This window comes from Triturus cristatus, chromosome 12 (assembly GCF_964204655.1).
Source record: "Triturus cristatus chromosome 12, aTriCri1.1, whole genome shotgun sequence".
Lineage (NCBI taxonomy): Eukaryota > Metazoa > Chordata > Amphibia > Caudata > Salamandridae > Triturus > Triturus cristatus.
The window spans coordinates 47,786,719-47,809,351 of NC_140595.1; the positions used below are offsets into that span (position 1 = coordinate 47,786,719).

At 43.6% G+C, this 22,633-nt stretch overlaps 1 protein-coding gene across 2 annotated transcripts in view; it reads left to right on the forward strand.

Annotated features, from left to right (window-relative positions):
- The window catches only part of SH3GL1 (SH3 domain containing GRB2 like 1, endophilin A2), a 95,262-nt gene that overhangs the window by 30,796 nt on the left and 41,833 nt on the right, over window positions 1-22,633 (forward strand). For both annotated transcript variants that reach the window (XM_085638730.1, XM_085638731.1), the window contains exons 2-3: window positions 21,681-21,749; window positions 22,238-22,310. In XM_085638730.1, coding sequence (XP_085494856.1) covers window positions 21,681-21,749; window positions 22,238-22,310 — 142 coding nt within the window. The remainder of the gene's footprint in view (window positions 1-21,680; window positions 21,750-22,237; window positions 22,311-22,633) is intronic.

The window sequence follows — 22,633 nt, forward strand, 5'->3', positions numbered from 1 at the left end:
GGGAGGTGAACCTAGCTCTTAGTTTTTTTGGCTGATTGGATGGTGGGGGTTTCTAAGACCATGCTGCATGCAGAAACCCTGGTGCTCCAGCAGAAAATGACGTGAATTTTGCAACTTCGTCTCCTCTATAGAAATGCAGAATTCTCCTCCCCAAAGCAGGATTTTGAGTATGATAGTGTCCTGGAGTCGGCCTTCAAGGGAGGACTGGCTAACCTGTTAAATATTTGACTGCTGGCTGTTTCAAGGCACTTGGCGTTGAACCCTTGCAAAATACGTCTCCCACATGCTCCAACGTGTCTATTACCTGCTTCTTCTCTCTCTTTTGCGGATCAGGCAAAGTTTTCCTACCCATTTAGCATTAAGCTGTGGGTACCCGGTTACTCCCAGTTTGATAACCTGCCATCTTCTGAGGAATCCGACTGTTCAAGTTCAGAGACATCAGTGCCTGAGGCTGCCTTTGTCACAGAGAGCACAGCCGCAGCCCAGGTTTCTGCCACCTATCCTGGACAATGACCTGAGCTCAGTATGATTGAATTAATTTATAATTTACAGAGGCTTCTGTTTCAATAACATTATCACCTAGACGTTATTTTGGACCTCGGTAGCATTGTGATAGACACTATGAGTATATATACAGGGAGGTGCGCATTACTTAGTTGAATGCTGGTATTAAAAACCTAGTTTTTAGGAGTTTCTACGGCGAATATTGTTTCTGCCCTGAGAGTAGGTTTCATTTTGTTCCACAGTTAGGGAGCTTTGAACTCCCAAACATCTTCCTCCATGCTTTAGATTAGCTTCTTTAAGTTGCATGTAAACCTCCAGCGATATGTTGATTGTTTACTGAATATCGATGTGAATAACACTGCTACAGACCGGGATCCCCTTTACCAAAAATGTACAAGTGCGGTTTGGAGTGTTTAATAGTCTAAGATGGAAGCCAGTATAGAAAATGGGTAACTATTGATTGCACAGAGTACATAGGAAGGGGGCGAAGAGAGTTTGGTCTTAGTTTAAGTAGATGATAAAGAGTGTTTTAAGTGGCCAGCACTGACCAGCATTCAGTTGCCTCTTTTTAAATTCTCTGCTACTGCATACGGAAGTATCACACAAGAACGAGCGTATGCCTAAAACAAGCCAGGCCTGTTGACTTTGTGAGTGCGTATTAGCAGTTGGATATAAATGAGTAACAACAATGATTTTGTTCTAAATAATTCACATTGGTAATTGCAACTAGTACCTGTGTGACCATCACCATCTACACACTGGAGAGAGGTTATAGATTGGATGAGCATGTAATCGGTACACTTTTGTGGCCTCACACTGCTCCAAAACTCTTAATCCTGCCCCATTATGAACACCCTCCTACAACCAGAGCTCACCTGGACCACTAAACTAAGCCCAGCAAGCATGGGCAAACTCAGTAGCTCATACTTTTAAAGCTGAGACATCTTGGCCTTGCCAATGCTTAGTAAAGTGAATTCCAGTTACTATACAAAATTGCATTAAAGCGAACAGTTCCCAAATGTTCCCAATTGCTAAGTATTTAGTTATGTATATATAGTAACATATTGCTAAAAACCATTGGTAAAGCCAATCGTTCCAAAAGGCGAGAGCTATTGGCTTTGCTAATGCATGTTTTAAGCATTTCCTGATTGTGAGAAGAATGATCATCAAGAGGCAGAGAGTTCCAAGTAGAGGTCACTTCTCCAGAAAAGTATTTTTCTGTGTACAAAACGTTCTGACACAAGGAATTTCCAGCTTCAGGAGCGCCCTAATTATTTGGCCTTGAGCCACCAGGAATGGCGAGACGATTAGTCAAATACGTCGGTTTCTTAAGATATAAGGATAATGTGAGGCAACGCAGGTTTACCATCTCTTCCTGCTGCTTATAAATTCAGCGTAGATTGGGGCAAGTCCAACACATAAGTGTAGGGTTGCCGTTACGAGGAGAGATTAGGTTTCTAAAATAGCTTTCTTGAAGTCTAGCCTGGTGAAGACTTGGGCTTGAGTGGCAGTTTGCATGACATTAGATACTTGACCCTTTTCAGTGCTTGCAGGAATAGATAGTAGAAAAGATTGAGAGATGATATCTCGTTGGACAGTTTTTGCACGTACCTTGGATATTTGCCCCAATAGGCTTTGGGAATTGTGCTTATAACTTAGACGATTCGTTTTGATCCCACAGGGAGCCCGCAAAGATCTTTCAGTGCTAGTTACAAATGGTCTTGTTGTGTTACAGGGAAGTGTGCGCCTCTTTCTGCAACTCCTTGTAAACTGCCAGTGAGTTTCTTGGGCAGGCTTGTGCATATGATGTTGTAATAAAGGATTCGTTTCAGAACATTCGTTGCATGAACCAGGTGTCCTGAGAGCCTCCCCACAGTGGTGCAGGGTGCTAGCGATTCCTCCTTGCCCAGTCCCTCATGCCTGCTTCTTTGAAGAGTTGCTTCAGCAGTGCAGCTTATCTCATCCCATCACTTCCAGACTTCCTTCATGGAGCCAATTCTCACTGGCCACAGCTTCCACTGACCTTATCCATTTGTTGTGGTTGGGGAAACCTCATAAAACAATCTATTTAGAGTGTACGGAACAACATGGATTGTTGTATATGCATTTGTGGTATTTTTAGAGTAAAAGAAAGCGGAGGAGGTGTGTGTGGCAGTACAGAGACCATCTAAACCATATGTGAGAGCCGATTTAGTGACAGACTACCTGCCAAGAGAACGTGCTGTGTTTAATATAGTGCAGATCTTGCTCTAGGAGCAGCAGGGACCTTCCAGAGAACACTGTTTTGGAAGCATCTCGGACGTGACGTGCATAGGACAGGAGCATGTGTCGGATTCGACAGTCTGGATTGCAGAAACCAGGCTGCTGAAGGGCAAGAGTACCCCCCTCAACCAGCGGTACCAGAGCAGTCAGTACTGTTTGAAGCGCTTTCCTTAAAGTTCATTGGCACTGTGCAGATGTATTTGCGCTGAGATTTTGAAGTTGGCAGCCTATACAGGTCCTCTTTAAAGAGCTATTTTCGAGGTAGGCTTTGGCAGTTCAGCACCACACCTCGAATGCTCTGAGATTTTAGGGTGGAGACTCTCGGTCTCTTTACCTGGCTACTCTTTACTGCTAGCAGCTATTCTGTCGCCCACCTGGATACTCTTAAGGCCTGTCCCTCACATGAACTCAACATCTTGAGAGAGTTGTTTGACAGCTATCCTTCATGTGAACTGATTGAGGTGAGACACCAGTCTTCCTTCACATTAGTTGGTGGAGGTTGGCGAGTTTGGTGGCCAGGCTTGTGCACATTAACGGATGTAGGTGCAAGAGTATGATGAAGATGTTTGGGTTTCTGGATGTGAACCTATTGACTTGGAAGAGCTTTTTCTCGGGTTCTTCCCTGATCAAGTGATTGAGGTGGGAGATTTTGATGCCTGGGTATCTGCATGTTAACCTATGAGATGGAGGAGTTGGGTGACAGGTTTCCTGAAGCTTCCTACTCATAAACTGAGGTTGGTGAATCTAGTGATCAGGTTCGTGCACATGAAGTAAGTGAGATGCAAGAGTTTGGTGTTATGATCTGCCTGTTAAGCTATGGGTGTGATACAGTGTGATGGCCTCTCTGCACATGAACTGGGTAAGCGATCGAGCAAAGACATTTCCGCCCTGCTTCCGCATACAGCTGCAAATCCTGCACGAGGATTGCAGCGGTGAAATATGAGAGGCCTATAAAGAACGAAAGCACAGGACTATTGTTGGCTTTGTCCCCAGATTCCATTCAGACTACTCAATTCTTGTATCTGTTAATGATAAACAGAGGACTGGCCCTGCGCCTTGCCCGTGGACGACGTGTGCTGTTAATCATAACTTACTCAGCTAGTTCTTGGGGCACTTCTTCCACACCCTCACCCCAGCAACTTCACACAATCTTCAAGATCACTGTTATGCTTGCTAAACCCCCTCTTGATCACCTTGTTTTTGGATTACTCCTCTCATGCTCTTCCTCTAAGCATGATCATCATGGGCTGCCAAGCACTTCCACTTTCCTTACCAATTTCTCACCAATGAATATTTTTCACTTTGCTTATTCTCGTTCAGGTCTTATTCTGTTAGTTGTTCATATGGTTCCCAAGTTGGAGGACCCCAGAGGTTCTTGGCCAAAGACCCGGGGTCACACTAGTTTTCTTTTCTGCCAGTGAAAGAGCATCATCTAATCATGGCTGTTTCTCAATAGGGCTCTTCTCATAGACCAGGGGTCAGTCGGCCCTATTTATCTTGAACCCAGAGCTCGGGGGTGGGCTTTCTCTACGCCCTCAATCATTTTTGTGCTTTGTGTGAGTGCTATTCATATTTATTGTTCTTTCTCCTGCCACCCTCAATATTATCTGTATTTTTCTCTTGTGAATGCCGTGAGGGACTTCCTTTATATGGTGCATCACTTGATTTGAGTTCGAGTACTTAAGCATGTAACACACAAGTTCTGCTTTCCCTTGTTTTTTTTTATGTTTTGGGTTTAAGCCCTAATAAGACATGTTAGTGCAAAATACAAGTCAACTGTAGCAAATGCAGAACAAACCAAAAGTACAATTGCACTTGCAGAACTGTAAGTGTGTGCCTCTATCTTTTTCTAATAAAACAATTGACTCCCGCTCTTTGGCTTTGTCTTAAAGAGAACATGGAGTAGAGGCATAGTGCAGACAAACGAACCTTCTCTGCGTGTCGGGTCTTCATCCATTCGAGAGGGGTAAGATGCATTGCACCTTTCCATCTTGAGTTCTCAGAGCGATGCAGACCTGCTTAGTTACCCTACAATTCGGGTAGTTTGTGTGCTCTTTATTTACAAAGCACTGTATTAACTGAAGAGTGGCAAAACCACCAGGGCTTTCTTTGGCAAAGACCAGAGCGTTATAACTGAGGTTTCTAAAGTGAAAGTTTCTCGATTGTCAATGAGGGGTTCCGTTACATCCCTATTAAGGTTGGTTCTGGTGATTCCAGGCTAGAAGTTGCTGTAGCGAGAGGGATCCTTCACCTACTGGTTAGCTCCCAGCATAAAGTCGTTATCGGCTCTGGCGTCCACTGCCCTGTGGTGAGATTTACACGTGGAGACCATCAGTCTGATTTGTTTGATGCGGGGACTACTGTACATTTCATTTCACAACCACCCGAATGGACAAAGTTGAAACAAACTGGTGGAATGCGTCGCTGATTATCAAGCTAAAGGTTACACGGAGCCTTTCTCTTGTTAGTAGTGCTGAAAATCCTGATCTGTGAAGGTGGTGTTACCTAGAGTGTGTTAGGGTATTGGAAATTGGACCTTGCAGATTAGAAATAGCGCATCGACCAACTACCAGGAAATTGGCAGTTACTCAATAAGGACAGGGATTTTTGGTAATTGACTTAGAAGAAATGTATATAACTTGTTAATAGGAAAAATGTAATTCCTTTCCTCTTAGACAGTTGGTTGCCGCCTTCATTCCTCTGCACCTCAGAGTCAGCACCCCACGCTAGGCTGCCCACATTGCACTCACTCCAGCTGATGTGATACTTTTTGGAGAAAGTCATCCCATTCGCAAGGCTCCTTCCTTTTCTCTCTCACTACCTCTCTTCCTTTCTCCTGGGCCCTCTTCTATCTCATCTGTTGTCTTTCAGAACTTTAACCTCTTCAATGCCCGTGACGAGCTGGTCTCGTCATGGGCCGCGGTTGCGCTGTGCCCATGACGAGACCAGCTCGTCACAAACCCCGCCCGCTAATGAAACGGCCGGCACAGGGCGGGGAAAGGGGCGGGCACTGAAGGGGTTAAGGTGACCTTAGAAGTGTGGTAATGTGCTGTGCAAATATTCACAATAGGTGTTGTGAAGATAGTCTTGCAGTAACTTGTTTAGCAGGTGGCCAGCTCACTTTACATCAACACTCTGTTTAACCTTCATAGTGGTGCACACTGACATCCTGCTTTTCAGGCGATATCTCTTAAATGTTTGTTTCCCTGTTTGGACAGAACATTGGTCTCTGCCTATCTTTGACGGTTCTCATCTGTTTGCTCCTTGAATGATGGATAGTACACACACATCTCTAAGAAATAACTCAGTCATGACTTTTACTCAGTTGACTGAGGCAGGCACACAATGTCCTATAAATAGAAGATCTTCTCCTGTCTTTTCCTTACCCTTGCTGAATAAATATTCAAGAGCCTGGCTTTTGTTACCATTTAGGCGATGATCGGGCTAACATTGCTGTCTTCACAGCTAGACACAACCACTTTCTATTGTTCGAAATGATGGTGTACTTGGAATTCAAACCTGATCATTAAAAATGGATGAAACCGCTGACACTAATTAGCCTAGCTGTTAACATTTTTACCATATCGTGAACCAAGCAAATGTCTCTCATGAGGATTTCACACATGGTAGTGTTTCCCCTTTGTCTTTTTTATGGCACATGGTATTGACTGAAACACCTTTTCCCGATTGTAGACAGGATATCATTATTATCTAATTTATTAGGAGTCATTTTGTCCCTCTGTGAATGATGAATGACTGACTACCTTTTTATGCATCCTCTTTTGGATCTTGAAACACAACTAAATAAAAAGTCTACATTTCCTGGCCTTTTGTTGCAGCTTTATTTCACAAGATATCCAGCCCGCAGTTTGTAAGAGGGTTTACCTCAGATGAGGGTCTCCACTTCTTACTTATAGGAGGCCTTACTCCTAAACTGGTGTGTTTGGTCTTGGATGTCTGTGGTCCCAAGTGCCCTTTTAATTTGTACATGAAGAAGTGGAAGCTTTTCTACTTTCTTACCTCCTAAATTGATTGAGCCATCCCTCATCCTCCCATTCATAAAGCACTGAATATCCGGTTGGGGGGTTTCTTGGCTGGTTGTCTGCCTGTTTCAGTTTTCAAAACTTGCATATGCCAGTCTCAGGGAGTGCAGGTGTTCTAGTTGAACAACTTATTGTCTGTAAGCTGAAACGCAATCCCCTCATCTCCGTGAAACAATAATGGACATGGTGTGAAGTGCAAGAAAGCTTTCTACACAGAAGGTTCATAGATTGCAGTTAAGGGCTGGGCAGTGCCTGTTGATTGTATTTTTGCCTTTTATGATTTTGAATTTGTTAGAACCAGGGGGAGACACGTGGCAAAGTGTCCTCTGACAGCTACGGTTATCTGTGACTTCTGCACATGTCTGTATTTGCATAAGCCCCCAGCGGCAACAACTAATCTAAGTGGGACACGAAGAGTGGTCTTCCAGAGAGGGCAAGCGTCCCGCTCCCTTGTCCAGCCCACTCGTTTGCAGGAAGAGGCTTTTAGACCCATGTGCTTGAGCTTTCAGTCGAAAAAGCTCAGTTCTCTCACATACTGTGTGATTGTTTCTAGCCGCAGCCTGCATTGTTTCCCACCACAGGCTGCTTATTGTTCCTCACAAGTGTGGGCCCAGAAATGGACGGAGTACAGTAACATCACTTGTACGCTTCCTTTGCTAACTATGAGACTTTCTTGTCATGTGTCTTCTAAGGCAAGAGAAAAATGAATGGCACCGACTGCCACAAGGATGCTGAATTCCAGAATCTTTCCCCGGTCCCAGTGGACACTGGCATGGCGAGGCTCGTGATTCACTTTTTACAGTATTGGACATTGAGACGGAGCCCCTAAAACTTACTTAGGGACCCCTCTGCACCACAGAGGAAGTTCTGTCTTGTATCGTCGAAGCTCCTGATATAATCTTTGTCTTATATAAAAGCATTTTATTGTTTTTAATAGAGTTTAACAGGTAATGTAGACCAATTGAATGTTATCCAGCAGTAACACAGTTCCGTATCCTTAGATACCACCCAGGGGATAATCATCAAGTATGTGTGTTTTTTAACCATGCCCTCCACAGTGAACTCCGTCTTCTAACCAAGACCTTAATAATGTGTCTCAGCCCTCCCTGCATTCTGGGCACATCCCATGCTAAATAAATTGGCAACTCTAGCACGCGGCAGTAGTCCATGGCTGCTTTCCATTTGTTAATCTTTGGGCTTCCCGGAAAAGATTTTGATGTGGGAATATTTTAATTCCTGAACTTGATGGCCTATTGTTCCTTAAAGTAGTAAAGGAAATGTAATTGGCGTGATTGGCTGAAGTATTTTAATACAAGTAATGACGTGCCTAACCCCCTTCTCTTCTAGGGTGCATGGGCACCCCCTTGTCCTTTTATTAAAATCACCCAGAGGTAGCTCAAACTTTAATTTAAGCTCATAGGGGAATATAGATCTACATCTATATCTCCACATGGTGCTGGTTTTGGTTTATACCTCGTGGGATGTAACTTGTGCTGCAATAGAAACAAAGTGTATGCACTGCTTAACAAAGCTTTTGGGGGATTGATCCCCAGTAAACTTCAAAGCCTGCCGGATGAAAGGCTTTTCAGCTAGGTCAATCGAGACTGTAGCTATGACACATAGATGCCAATTAAATTTGAAGGACTGGCCTAAAAATGCCATTTGGATTTTTGTAATGGAATAAGGGGAAAGTCAAATCAGTGTCCCAGAGGACAGGTGGGTGGTATATCATCCAGAGTGTGTCTCATATAGATAGATGTCACACACTGGAATGTTCTCCCATCGGTCCCCTTTTTGCTTCCCAGATCCAAGTGAACCCCAATCGAATCTGTTGTACTGCTGTCCTCACATGGACCATTTTTAGGTCTCGCCTGGCATTAGCAGTGCGCATGCGTTGCTCTCGCCATTGCGAGTGCCTTTTGCAATCGATTCAACCAAAGCTCGTACGGATGGACAAATATGGCTGCTCTCGCCATTCAGCCAAAGGTAAACATGCACGCATACGTGAACGTGTCGTACGGACAGAGGACAGTCTGACTCCATCTTGTTTTGCTTTGTCATGGCAACCACTCCCTCAGCAAACTTCACAGGAGTCAGAGGACTGTCCTTACTCCAGCACCACAGTCAGGACGTCACCAAGGTACCGGCACATCTGTTTAATGCTTTTATTTACTTTATTTTCACTTTTAAGGTAACTTAGGTGTCAGGCCAAGGTACCGGCACACACGCGCAGGTGCCAGGATTGTTGAAAAAGTAAAGAAATGGATGTTTTTCTATTTGTTTACTTTTTCAACTATCCCGGCACCCGCGCTTTACCTACAGCCATGGTAAGTTAAAGCGCGGGTGCTGCGATTGTAGCAAAAGTAAACAAATAGAAAAACATCTATTTCTTTACTTTTTCAACAATCCCGGCACCCGCGCTTTAGCTTAACATGGTTTAAGATAAATCGCGTGTGCTGCGAAAGTGAAAATCAAGTGAATAAAAGCATTACGGGCGTGTGCCGGTACCTTGGCCTGACCCCTAAATTACCCCGAAAGTGAAAATACAGTTTGCACCCACACATAATTAAATGAATATTACTGCTAAGTTGCAAAGAAGTGTGATTTGTATAGCACACCTTGCTATACCCTCACAACGTTCTAAGCTGGCTGTACGGCACGTGCGTTTTCGCATAGCACTGGGGAGTTATCCACACCCCTGCCTGTTTTGAGGGAGCCTGGCATATATATCCATCGCAGCCTGAAGTCAGTATTTGTCTCCTTGTCATGAGTTGGCTTGTGCAATGTAAGACTCATTTGGATGGGGTGTGTGTCCTGCGGTTGTGGTACTAAGAGTATGGTGGGCAGAACTGTTGAGCCTGGGTGCGCACTCTATGTAGGCAGTCACCCCATGTGTGTTAGTACTGCCGCTCGTGCAGGAGTGTCCCAGAGTCTGCCTGTGCAAGTGTCACTGTGCATGCATTCAAGCCAATGTGAGTGAATGAATTTATTGTGTGGCTGCCGGCAGACAAGTTTCACAGTGCACATTCGCTGCACATGTTGCCGATGGTGACTTTGCACATCTTTGTCCCATGCGCTTGGCCGCCCGTGTGTCTTCAGTGCGTGTTGCTACACGTATCCGCGTACCTTGCAGTTTGTCAACAGGGAGGTGAACCATTATTGCTTCATGCATTCCACTGCTGTCAGTCACAGCATCCACAAGTACCTCAGTCCTATCTAGATCTCATTTTACGGCTCTTTTAGCAGCTGCAAAATTCAACTCTCTGAGCACTTTCAATAAAAACAAGCATTCAAAAAAGCAATAGGTCTTGCCTTTCATTAAGTTAAAGCCATTTGCTTTGGTATACAATACCATTAGCAAAGCAAATGTCTTTAACTTAATCAAAGGTGAGACCTATTGCATTTTCAATGCTTGTTGAGGATAAGGGATCACCTAGTACACAAGCTGAATTTCAACAGAGCATCACAGAAAAATTGACACCCATTCTCCTTTTTTAGAACTACATGGTACATTTTACACATTTGTTTGCCTCATGCCCTTAGTAAGTTATTCATGTTGTGAAATTTCATGAGATATGCCACTGTGAGGGTGCAGAAGGCTTAGCATTGCCTGCCCTTGTGCCTCAATCCCTTTCAGAATCTGAGATGGAACAGTGAAAGAAAGAAGTGAGAATATGAACCAATGGGGCCCCTGTTGATTAGATTAGGGAAGGCGGTGCTTTGGAGATGCTTCGAAAGATATGGTCTAGTGATAGTCTTAGACTCTATCCATGTGCAATCACAAGCATCGTTTATTATGCTGATTGCAAGAGCTGTCTGCTGCCTGGATAAACTATATGCAATAATGATTCAAAATTGGCTTAAATATCATACCGACCAAAATTAGTCCATGATGGTGGAGCCTGAGGGACCCTTTTAAGAATCTTATTTTGCCCGTGTTGGGGTTTGAGGTCCTTAATGCTTGATACAGGAACTTGATCACTTTTGTGGTGAACATTTGTTTTTTTGACAACTCCTTGTGTCCTTGAGCTTAGTACCAGTAAACTCCGCAAACTCACTCTCATGCATTTGAGTTGATAAGTTGGACTTTAAAAATGACACTTTTTCTGAGTTGCTATTTCGACTTGTGCAGAAAGTTACAGTTTGTGCCGAGTGTGGATACTAAAATTGCTTTGAGCACTGTCCTCGCAGATTTTATTTTCTCTTTAGGTTTCAATGTTGCTCCACGTCCAATTCGGACTACAGAACTCTAATTATTCGTCAACAATATTGGCAGTTTACTTGGCAGCTCTCAGTCAGCACAGAGTCTACTTATCTTGTCTACAGTTAATTTAACTGCAGACCGAAAGGATTTCTGGAGCATGCATTAGCAATCGGTTCTTTTGCAAGGACATTGCTAACAGAAAAGGCTGCAAGAGCTGCAATTTAATTCACGTGTTGCTTTTGCGCTTTACTTGTAAATATGCCCCCCTGAAAATCAACGCAATCCGGAGAAAGCATTTTAATATTTAACTAACACGTCATTGTCTAGTTTAATTTTCTTACCACCATCATCTTTTCAATACCATGATTCCTACAAAATCACTTTTTTTCCCCTCATATTGGGCCATAGTTTGTAAATATTTAAGGTAATTTGGTTGGCAGACCCCATTTTCCTTTGCTTGATGGTACCTGTGCCATAGGCCCCACGGTGGTGCGCTCCCCTTGCTTTTTCTGCTACATATGAATCATGTGATTTAAGGCTTAGTTTCTTAACCTCTGACACAGCCTTCTTATGTTGTCCTTTTACTCCTGGGGTATCAGTCTGTTGTTGATTGTGGTGTCCTCTCTAAAGAGCCACCCCGTTCTTCCCTTGGTCTTCTGCAATGGCAATGTAGAAAGGGTGAACTCCTGCACTGGTCCTTGTAGCACCCTTGTGCTCTTGCCCTCATTTCTTCTGTGGGAAATTAATTAGCAGTTTTATATATCTTTTCCCTTGGGTAGTTTGAAGCTCATCCAAGGATTCATTGAGCCCACACACTGGCTGCCTTCTGTGTGTTGATTCCTTGTGAAACTGCTGCAACATGGTCATTGAAATGACTCTGTGAGCAAGGAGCTCGCTGCTGAAAAATATAGAGATCCAGGACTCCGACCATTGCAGACCTGTTTTTGGGTGAAGAAATTAGTTGCCATTAAAGCACACTAGAAAACAGCCTCACTGCAGACAACATGTTAAAAAAAAAAATTACACTTTTATGTGGTGGACTTCTTATTTTTACATTTTCCAATAGGACTTCCATTGTTAAAGACCTACTTCATTGGATCCTATAATCTGGTGCTTCAATATCTTCCACTTGTCCTTTACCATTTATTTAAGGTTTTATATAGCGCTAGCTAGACCCGGAGGTATCGGAGCGCTTTAAAGAATAGAGAGCAATGCAATATTTAGTCACTGAGCATATGACGTGCAATAATCCTAGGTTAAAGTATACATAAAATGTATACAATGGAAATATAGTTGGGCAGAGCTGGAGGAGTACACCAAAATATAAACGCAGAATAGGCTTCCCATTAAGTTACCCATTTACCAAGGTTGATATTGTTAGACAGTTTCTTCCTGCCTTTCAGTATTGTGAAGTGAGAGTACCCCCTCTTCTCCAATCCTCTTGGCTATACAGTTGCTCCCTGATCTAATGTCCCGTTCACTTGGCTTCTTTCCCTCTACCAAGTATGTGTCTGTTTTTTTACGTTCCTGTTTCTGGCCTAGTTCAAAATGGACAACATCTCCCATAAGCTCTTTGTGGCTTCTGTTGTTGAGTAGCTAACAGCTCCAGGCAGACCATAAACATCAAGTCATACTGTTGGGATTATATCTTGGCAATTGCCCCATGTGCCTTTAAAAAGTGCAGAGACGTTGTTGTTGCTAAGAACCCACACAATTTGGGGTGCTTCAAACTCTTAAAAAGAAACCCATCTATGCCTTGGAGGATCCCCAAACTGTCTCTTGACTGTAAAGCTGATGCCTCCTTTAGCAGTCAATCCCTTCCAGCTCAGTTGAGGAAATGCATCAAGCTAGAGCGTGTAGTACTTGTGACTGCCTTGGGCCAGTCCAAGATAACTCCAGAAATTTGAAAGTAGTGTACACTTCCTGATAGACCTAAATAAGCAAACTCATCTATTTGCTTTGTTAGTTACACAACTCCTCCTTAAGAGGACCCGAATAGCCAGTATCCTGTGACCGGAGGTTCAGAATAGAATCACCTGCTCAGATCCAGGCGGACATTTATTACCATTTGCTTCTAAGTTGATTTGAACCATCCTTATGCGTCTGAATAGATATCTTTGTGTCTGTGTGTGCAGGTCTGTGTCAGGGTGTTGGCGCGTGCTTGTGTCACTTTATGTGTCTGCGTGTACACCTGCATGAGTTTGTGCCTGCACATGTACCTCCATTAATGTGTCTTTATTTTAGAAAGCTGTGAGTAAAGATCCGCATACATTTTTCCTATTCAGCAGAAGCAGCAAGGCCTGGCTTCCTTTCTTCTGCTTGACCTGTTTATGGTTGCCTTAAGTATTCCTCACCCCAGGGACTCCTCCTAACATCACACAGGTCTCAGAAGGCATCACAATGCACTTTGATGGCATCAGTCATTTCATCACCATTAACCTCATCGGTGACTTCACTAAAACCACTTAAGACTGTCACCCTCCAGCCCTTTGGATGCACGGCTTGACCTTACCAACTCCAGACAAGCTCTGCAGCTCCTCTTCTATGCCACAGCGCCTCCGGGGCCCTTAGAACAGCGCTTTTCCATTGGTTATGTCCTGCCTTAAGTCTTTCGTCTTCCAGTACACATACCTGGTCTTTAGCCATAAAATGTATGTTTGGCTGCACCGGGCCTGTTCTTGCTACAAAATATGAAGTCTGGGCTAATGACGGGGCGCATGGTGCTCAGTTAACATTTTTGCTTATCAATAATTCACACATAAAGTTTCAGTTTATAACTCCTTCCACCCCTTGATGAACCTTCCTGCAACTTATGATCCAAGCTCAAGGGGACATAGTTTAGTTTTACAGAGATTCACACAGAGCCGCAGTCCTCTGCAATCTAAAACAAACATATTCTAAAGATACAAGTTCAGCAGTACACTCTGGGATAAAGCACAGGGCGCAGCATTTTTAGTAGTACATATCAGATATCTGAGCAATGTTTGTCTCGAGTTTAGGATTTGAGAATAGAGTGGCATTAAAGCCATCACTTTAAAGTTTGCTTCTCAGGAACACGTTATATTCTCTTAGCATTTTTTTTTTTTTTAAGTATTTTGGAATGACCAGTGAGCATATTGCAGTCGCCTCACCGTCTTTAAAGAAAAAACAGAAAGCACTTCGGTGCTAGCTTTTTCTTTTTTACTTGTCCATCTTGGGTCAGTAAATATACATAAGGCACTTACAAAATGATACAACTGCGTCATCTGGCCTTTTGTTCATGCTTTTCTTTTACCAGTGCTGCCATCTTACTGATGCTGTACAGCATCGCTAAAAGGCATTGGCAAAAGCCAGTAGGTACTAAGAGCGAGGCCATTTCACTTTGCCAGTGCTTGTTCTGCTGTAGGAAAGGATATTTTCAAGATTTCAGTATGGCCATGTCTCGTTGTTGAGGTTTGCCCCAACATGGTACTTCAGGTTTTTTCTCTGCAGCATGTTTTCGCAAACTTGTGCGGTTCACAGACGTCTTCGTGTAATAGCAGGTTGAGCAATCATTTTCACATTTTGCTCCTCAGCCCGGCTTTAGAAGTGAAGTGATGGTTCCAGTGGTTTATGAACTGCAGTCTGTGTGATGTAACACCACCTTCTCAGCAGATTAAAGTTGTTAGTTTTAAGTTTGGGTTTAGAATCTGCAGTTTGTGAACTTATCAATCAGGGCATCTTTAAAATTAACCCTTCAAAACATTTCCAATATCTTTTATTCTCACAGTTTCTTGAACAACTGGATGGAAAATCAGTAATGATACGATCTGATGGCAAATGCTTTTGTGGATTGGGTACAAAGTGTGACAAATTACTTATTATAATGGACTGTCCAAAATTCTTACCTCAGCGGAAATTGTTTTTACGAACCATCTTTCTAAAATATGGTGTAACTGAGCACCTATTAGCGATTAAACTTCTTACTGATGCCAAACCTCGACATAGCAATTGCCATAGCAAAATATATGAAGGCGATAAAAAGGTCCTTGCTGGAAACAGAAATGGCTGGATAAGAATTAGCCCAGAAGCAAAGGTGGTCATTGCTCCAAATTTTATTTTAGGTTATAGCATTAATGTTTTAAGATATATTTTTAGACAGATTTTTTTCTCATTGAGAATATGATGAGTACTTTTTATACATGATATACTTGTAAGCTGTATGATTGAGGCAGGAAGTGCCCCTTCAAGGGGGTTTTGAAAATTGTATTGTATGTTTTAAAATATTTATTGTAATACGTTTTTATTTTGTTTTAAGAACTATGGTCTAAATAAACGTATTTCTAAACTGGAAACTGGTTGGATTTTCACTAAACCAAATAAACAAGTTCTGTCTTCATGCCATGTGTGGTGTGAATCTTTGACAGTATTTTGCTTTAACAAAGAGCAAGTAGTCCTTTGTGAGTCAGAGAGGCAAATGCAATTTTTGTGATTCCCCTCCTAAAGCATTACGCCAAATTTAACGAAATGAATTAAAGTTTTATTGATGCACTTTGGCCAGATAGGCCTAGTGGCTATCAAATTTCGTGAAGGTAGGTTAAACAGGACCATTGTCATTAGCAATCAAAAATGCCTTTCTACGTTGGAAGCTTTTAAACCATTTATTGCTGGTATTACATGTTGGTCGTTTTGTAGAACAGCCTCATGCCCTCTTAAGAGCTTTAGCTCAGGAGGTGAGCAATTGAGAGTTTGGGAGTAGTAAAGGAGTATTTAATGGAGTATTTGTCAAAGGTGGCTTCAAGCCCTTCTGCAGATGGTTGCTGTCCCAGCCTGGGTGCTTAAGGGGAGAACACCATGTCTCACTTGATCTGTCTGCAAGTTCTAAACTCTAGCAGACTTAAATTGCTCGTGCTAAGTGCTCTGTCAAAACGTATCTTTATAGAGCCTGCTTTAAAATAAGGGTCAATTGGACCGGTGCTCGGCTTTTCCAAGAACGAGCAAATGGAAATAACCCTTCTGTGTCGGTGACTTCAGAGCAGTTTTGGCGTCCGTATAACAGTAAGCTTTGTGTAAAAGAGAAAGCGTGTTCTCAGCTCCCAGAAGAAGTAGGTGTTCAGTTACCAGTCAGTGATTCAATTTAGAAAAGTGTAGGAGGTAAGCATCCCTCAAATGGACACCCTATTATGCCAGATGCCTTCTCCCGTGAACTTACGTACTTGGTTCCTGATTTTCGCAAATTCGGATTGGTGAGGACATGGGTTAGAATTCTGGTGCAAGTGGAGGTGAAGGGTCTGTTTTTGTGGGCCTCCATGTGTATTTCTGGCTTGAGTACACCATTTGTCGACAGCTAAGATCAGAAGGCCTCCTGCTAGTTCTCATAATTCCTTTCTCACACGGTGGATCCAGACTCTTGCTAGCTCCCTTCCGTTTTCTTTATATTTGTTCTGTGTTCTGCAGGACCCATCTAGTGCTCAACCACTCCCTACACTAGGTGAGCAGGGTTCCCTCTTCTAGATCCCAGTCCATCCCTGTCATTTCTCTTATTGCGCCGTGTTCTCGACCTGCTCCAGTCATTCTACTCGCCTTTTATAGATATGTTTGGTGACAACTGCTTTCTCCTGAATTATCCCTTTGCTTTATGTAGATGCACTTGTCATTTCTTGCTAGCTTTTATCCTTTTCCCTTGCCTTTAGTAGTTGAAACGGGTGTTCTTTGCAGGTTCCTGGTTCCATATTTGCCTTCTCTCGGTGTGCCTGAATCAGATTGTGATATCTTGATTTCAGAGTGTACTATCTCAAGTGGCAGATGATGCTTTGTGTCCAGAGCTTAAGGCCGCACCCTTCACTTGTTTCCCCAAACCGCTGTAGTTGCCGTGAGTTGAAGCCAATGCCTTGTGATTGAAAGGGATCCCCACCCAACTATGTATTCATTCCTTTCGCTATTGCACAGCTTTTCTACAGCGGATTAGGTTTATCATACTTCACTTCCATATTCTTTACGCAGTGGGGTCACATGCCACCCATGGCTCATTCTGTAGTTACGAGTACAGAATTATATTTACAATTTGGCATCTCCCCTTTGGTAAATATTTGACTGGCGAAACAAACAGCTGCATTTAGTACATGGGAGAGAAGCAAACGAGTGAGGCCGTGACTGGTTATCTTCTATCCATTTTCTCTCGAGCACTTTTTAGATCAAACCAAAAATGGGAGCTTTGGATCCTGGGCTGTAAGTAACTCCACATTGTGGAGTTAAGGATGCATTACTTTAAGGGTCAGGAGGAATGCAAAAATGCACAAACCTTACTAGCAGAGGGGAGTAGGATGTTGGTCATAGTGGACGAAAAGCTTGTGAAAAGGGCAACTTTGGGTGTGGAACCAAGAAGGACTGAGGCTGTGAGTGGGGTTATACAGGAGCGTGGCGTGAAGGTTTTTGAAGCTTCAAAAAAGAGGTGAATCAGTGCATGTAGCTGCAACGGCATAAGGTATATGGGTGCATGAAGATGTTGAGGTGTAAGTTGTATGGAACTGTAGTTGAGCGAGGTACAAGGGCATTGAGCTGCATTGACGCGAGAGGGCTGGTGTGTTGCGGTCGGCTGCAAGGGCTGAGTGTCGACCTGCCCATGAGCATGGTCTGGAAGGAAATGGACCTGCACAATCGTAAGGTGATCTTGCAGTGGCCTTGTACTTTATCAAGTAATTGTACACAATCGACTGTGTTCTGATATGATAGTTTAGTAATGGTCCCTGGTTGGATTCAATCTATGCAGTGAGGGAGATCGTTTTTCTTTTTAATTGTGTGAATGTGTTATGTGAATTTGCATAGCGCGACTAATCACCCATGAGGGTATCCAGGTGCTGAGTGGGGCAGGCCTGAGGGGGAAAGAGGGGATTATGCCTGTTAAGTCTAGTAGAGGTTCCATTGGAAGTCCAGGAAGTCCATGAGGGAGGGGGAGGTTCTGAGGTGTTTCAGGAGGTCGTTTTAGGTCTTCGCTGTGAGGTATGAGAAGGAGCGTCCTCCACTTCTGGTCTTCTTGATGCGAGGGAGGTGTGCTCTTGCCTGGGACGCATATCGCAGGTGTCTGGTGAGTTGGTAGAAGTTGAGGCTTTGGTTGAGGTAAGCTGGGCCAGTGTTGTGGAGAGCTGTGTAGTCGTGGGTGAGTAATTTTAACATGCATCTTTCCTGGACTGGAGGCCAGTGGAGAGATGTGGTTATTTTGTTGGATGTTCAGGATGAGTCTGTCAGCGGCGTTCTCGGTGGTTTGTAGTCCGTGTAGGACATGGGCTGGGATTCTGACGCAAAGGGCATTTCCGTAATCCAGTCCTCTTGTGAAAATAGCCTGGGTGGCCAATCGTCTGGTGTTTAGTGAGATCCATTTTCAGGATGTGGAAGCATGAGGAGGAGCTGGGTCTGATCTGTCTGCTCATTGAAAGGTTTGTGTCCAGGATGGTTTCTCATCTCTCTATCACCACTGCACCATCCGCATAGGCTGCGCCTTCACCTGCACTATCTTTTGGTGGTGTTCATGTTTTTTTGAGGCCCTCTGTTCTCCTACCTCTCCATTTGCCCCTCGGCATCCCAAACTCTCGGTGCATAGTACCAGTGACCTCTTAGTTCTGATGCAAACAGTCAACTGCACCTATGAGAATTATTAGATCTGCGGGAACAGCACAGACCTGGTTATTTGGCTGAACATCCATTCAGATCTGTTTAGTTTGTTGGAAGCAACCACATCACCTAGTGAAAGACTGGACAGAAATGAGGAATTACCCTAGGAATCTGACCTGGAGTTACTATTTTCTTCGGCTACCTCCTCATTTCTAGGTCTTCTGGCATCTGTAACTCCGGAGGTGAGGGGTATGCTGTCCCATTTCTCTGGCCACTCGGTGGAGGGGCAGTGAACCTTCCTGCATCTGGAAGCAGCTATGTCGTGTTGGTACCTTGGAGCTCACTTGTTTTTGATTCTGTTCCCCAGTCCCCACATCGCTTATTATTTGAAGGTGACACTCAAGCATTGTTTAGAATCCAAGGCATCTATTTTTAAGACCTGATAGCTTGAATGTTGACATACCTCTCGGTGCTATACATCCACCAAGCATGTGTATTGTAAAAGACTGTTCTTGGTGGTAAGAGGTGCGACCAGAGGCCTTGGCGTGTGAACACCATACACCTAAAACTGAAGCAGAGTTTTAAAATAAAGTACTTCTTACTTGCACACAAGCTCTTTTGTTACAAGGAAAGCATACATGTCGGCATTATTTCTGCTTCGTACATTGTTGTAAATGTTTTACACAAACTTGGCTCTGGGAGGAAGGAAAGACACCGTTAATCTGTCTTCATCTGTTTCCGATCAAGACAGATCTCTGCATGGAGCAATTTGAATAGGAGGTGCTCAATGTGTACATTTAGTTTTCTTACAAACCCTCTTTATTTTGTATTATTCTATATAGCTGGGACCACTTTTGCATCACTGTCCCTTAACAGGCCAAGTAACTAGAGTATAATGCTACACAATCTGCTGTAGTTTTTCTTATGGTGCTTAACTTGTCCACAGTTGCTGATAATTTGGTCCTCTCCGTCTCATCCTTCAGTGTCCATCTACATTTACATTGGAGTACAGTGCTGTCGAGATGTAAGAGGAGCTCTGTAGAATTGTCAGCGAGGTTGGTCTAGGGTTACGATGATTCACGGAGTCTTTTCCAGCATTACCATCTGTTGAATGGAGAAGCCGGACCTCTTGTGAGATGGAGAGGGCCAGGCATAGATGACCGGGGAGGGAAGAGGGGACCTCACAAGTGCATACACTACGAAGCAAGAGCGGAGGCTCTCCTGAAGCACACACTTCCCTGTGAGCCTTTTAGCAATGAGATTAATGATTGTAATTATGACAAGGAGCAGTGACTCACTCTGGGTGGAAAGCAGTCACAGCTAGTACCACCTGGCACCGTGATTAGGATGTGGTCAGACATTCCATGAAAACACGTGGCACATTTGTACATTTCTATTAAGGTAGACGGGGGAAGAGGGAAACTGTATTGAAACACGCGTCTTTCTTCCTTCCTCGTATGTTCTCTTCATGCCCAAGGGTGGCTTAAAACCAGTGTGTGTGGCTGGTGGATGGCTGCCTGTGTGCAGGATCCTTCTTCCGTGTGTTCCTTGATTTGATATGGGGACGCATCGTTAAAGCAGCAGAGTATTCATAACAGTTGCGTGCATAGTCATGGAGTGTCCATCTGTTCCCTCCTCTAGATGTAAACCCAAGATCTTTGGAAGGAGCCCATCTCCAACAATTCAGTGCCTCAAGAATCCAGGACTGCTGCATGCAGATCAGATATTTGCGAACACTGGGAGCAGTTCATTACGTTACTTCTGCACTGGCACTTCTATCAGTATGAGTGTAGATATAGAATACATGGGAAAGACCCTTCTTGCTTAGAGGCAAAGTGGATTTCAGTTCTGGTTATGATTTATTGTACTCCTACCCAACGGCCTTTCCTAGGAATTTAACATGTGTGATTGTGTTCACAAGATTGCATATCACAGGGATAAGGGAAGAGGTGCGTGTGCGTGTGCAAGTCCTTGCAGTGACAACTAAAGATACAGTGGCAATTATTGTATTGTATTTTTGGTTGCCATGTTCCCTACAGCCAGTAGCCACTGCTTCAGGTGAGCTGCATTGAGATGGAAGCCAGCTGTGTTAATTATGGGCTCAGGGCTGTAGCATAATCCTTGATGGAAGAAAGGCAAGAATGTATGTTACAATGTAGTTGTAACTCCAGATCTGCAGGGTTCGTGTGTGTTTGTCCCATGTGATGTTCGATTTGAAATTTGTGTTAATAGAGTTTGTGCAAATGATCTAAGGCGAGCTGAGGCCACCTGTGGTTTGTTCCTTTGAAAGCCCTGGCCGCTCTTCGCGTTAAAAGGAACGTTGGTTGTAATTGTATTCTCCCCACCAGCCGAAGGGTTGGCATTATCTGTGCAGTAGATTACCCAGGCCAAGCATGCATAGTGTCTATGTAGTTCCTTTTAAAAAGTCTTGCACTATACGCAGCCCCTGAATAAACTAATTTTACTGTTCCTTCATGAATGAGATAGAACTCCGAGTAGGATAGGAAGTACTGTTTCTCTTAGCTGCAATGTCTGAGAAATCACAACTTCCCTTGTTGCAGCTGGATCAAACTCTATTATGTGAAAAGTCATAAAACGACCATCGCTAAACCAGAGACACATTGTGTGCCATATTTCATGAGATGAAAATGAATTGACATGTTTTTGAAGTGCAGCGCTTGTACATTGCAAAATAAAGTTGCGTCTGAGATTACGGAGCCATCACATGAGGTGTGTTGCAGACACATGGTTTTTGTTGCATAGAACCCACAACCCATTGTTTGAAATAAATGTTCTCTTAACCGGTCACTGATTTCAAGTGTTTTATCTTTGCCTTGCTTGGCCTGTATAAACTGAGCCTCTGGGTAGGCAGATACACCCCTTGCTTAGGCTGTTGATGTTTGCATTTCGAATAAGATGCGAATCATAAAAAACTTAGTGACACCGTTAGAAGGAGTACTGCTTGAAGGTTAAGCTGCTCTTTGGTCTGTTTCGTAAACTGTTCAATCTGCTTGGGTAGAGAATCAGGAGGGCTTGAGTAGGCGTAGCATAGAACCCAGGATCAGACAATGGCCTCACTCTCATATTTCTTCTCTCTGCAGCTTGTCAGTGAGAAGGTTGGAGGAGCCGAAGGGACCAAGCTGGATGAGGACTTCAAAGAAATGGAGAAGGTAAAGAAGCCAATCGCCAGTACTGGAACTATGCCCCATCATGCCTTGGCTCTGGAGCCATTAACATTGTACAAGAGGCCTCTCATGGTAGTAGCCCTAGGCTGTATATAGACTAAACATTGCTTAGGGTCCACATAGTTGCAAAAATAGACTGTGTTGCTCCTGTTGCAGGAGCACTTAGAATCTCATTCTTGAAGGTCATATTAACTATCCCCATACAGAGATTTGATTTAAACCTACTTCATGTTCGGCTCTCAGTGCCCGTAAGCATGCAGAACATCTAGCTTAGTAATTGGGATGTATAACATGCACAAACAAGATTAACATAGCGCATCCGTGATGCCTGTTGAACGGGCACGTTTTGTGAATTTCATGACTGAAAAAGTTTTGTTCCATTCTCTGTTTCACTAACCTAGGATATAAATATTTAACATACGGTTATAAGCATGTTCTTGATAAAAATAAGAATCTGTTACCCTCTGTTGTAGAAAGTGGACCTGACCAGCAAAGCAGTGTCTGAAGTGCTAATAAAAACCATTGAGTATCTCCAGCCAAACCCAGGTAATTGCATTCTACACGGCCTGGGCTATCTTTGGTGAGGAGTGGCCATGGGGGGAATCGGAGTCCAGAGTTCTCCGAGTTGGGGCCTAAAGTTCATTCTCGTCAGGGGGAAGGTGTGTCCCATGGAGCAGAGTCCTTTGAGTTTGGGATTAATTATATAGGTTTGTGTTATGGGGTACTGGGAAATTCTTTGAGGGAATTAGTATATGTGAGTGGTCAATGTCCTCTGTGGTGGGAATTTTATTTGGGGTCATTTTTCTTTATTACTGCTGTAGCCAAGAACCAGCCAAATCTGTGAGGGGAGCAAGTTGTTGGGCTACACC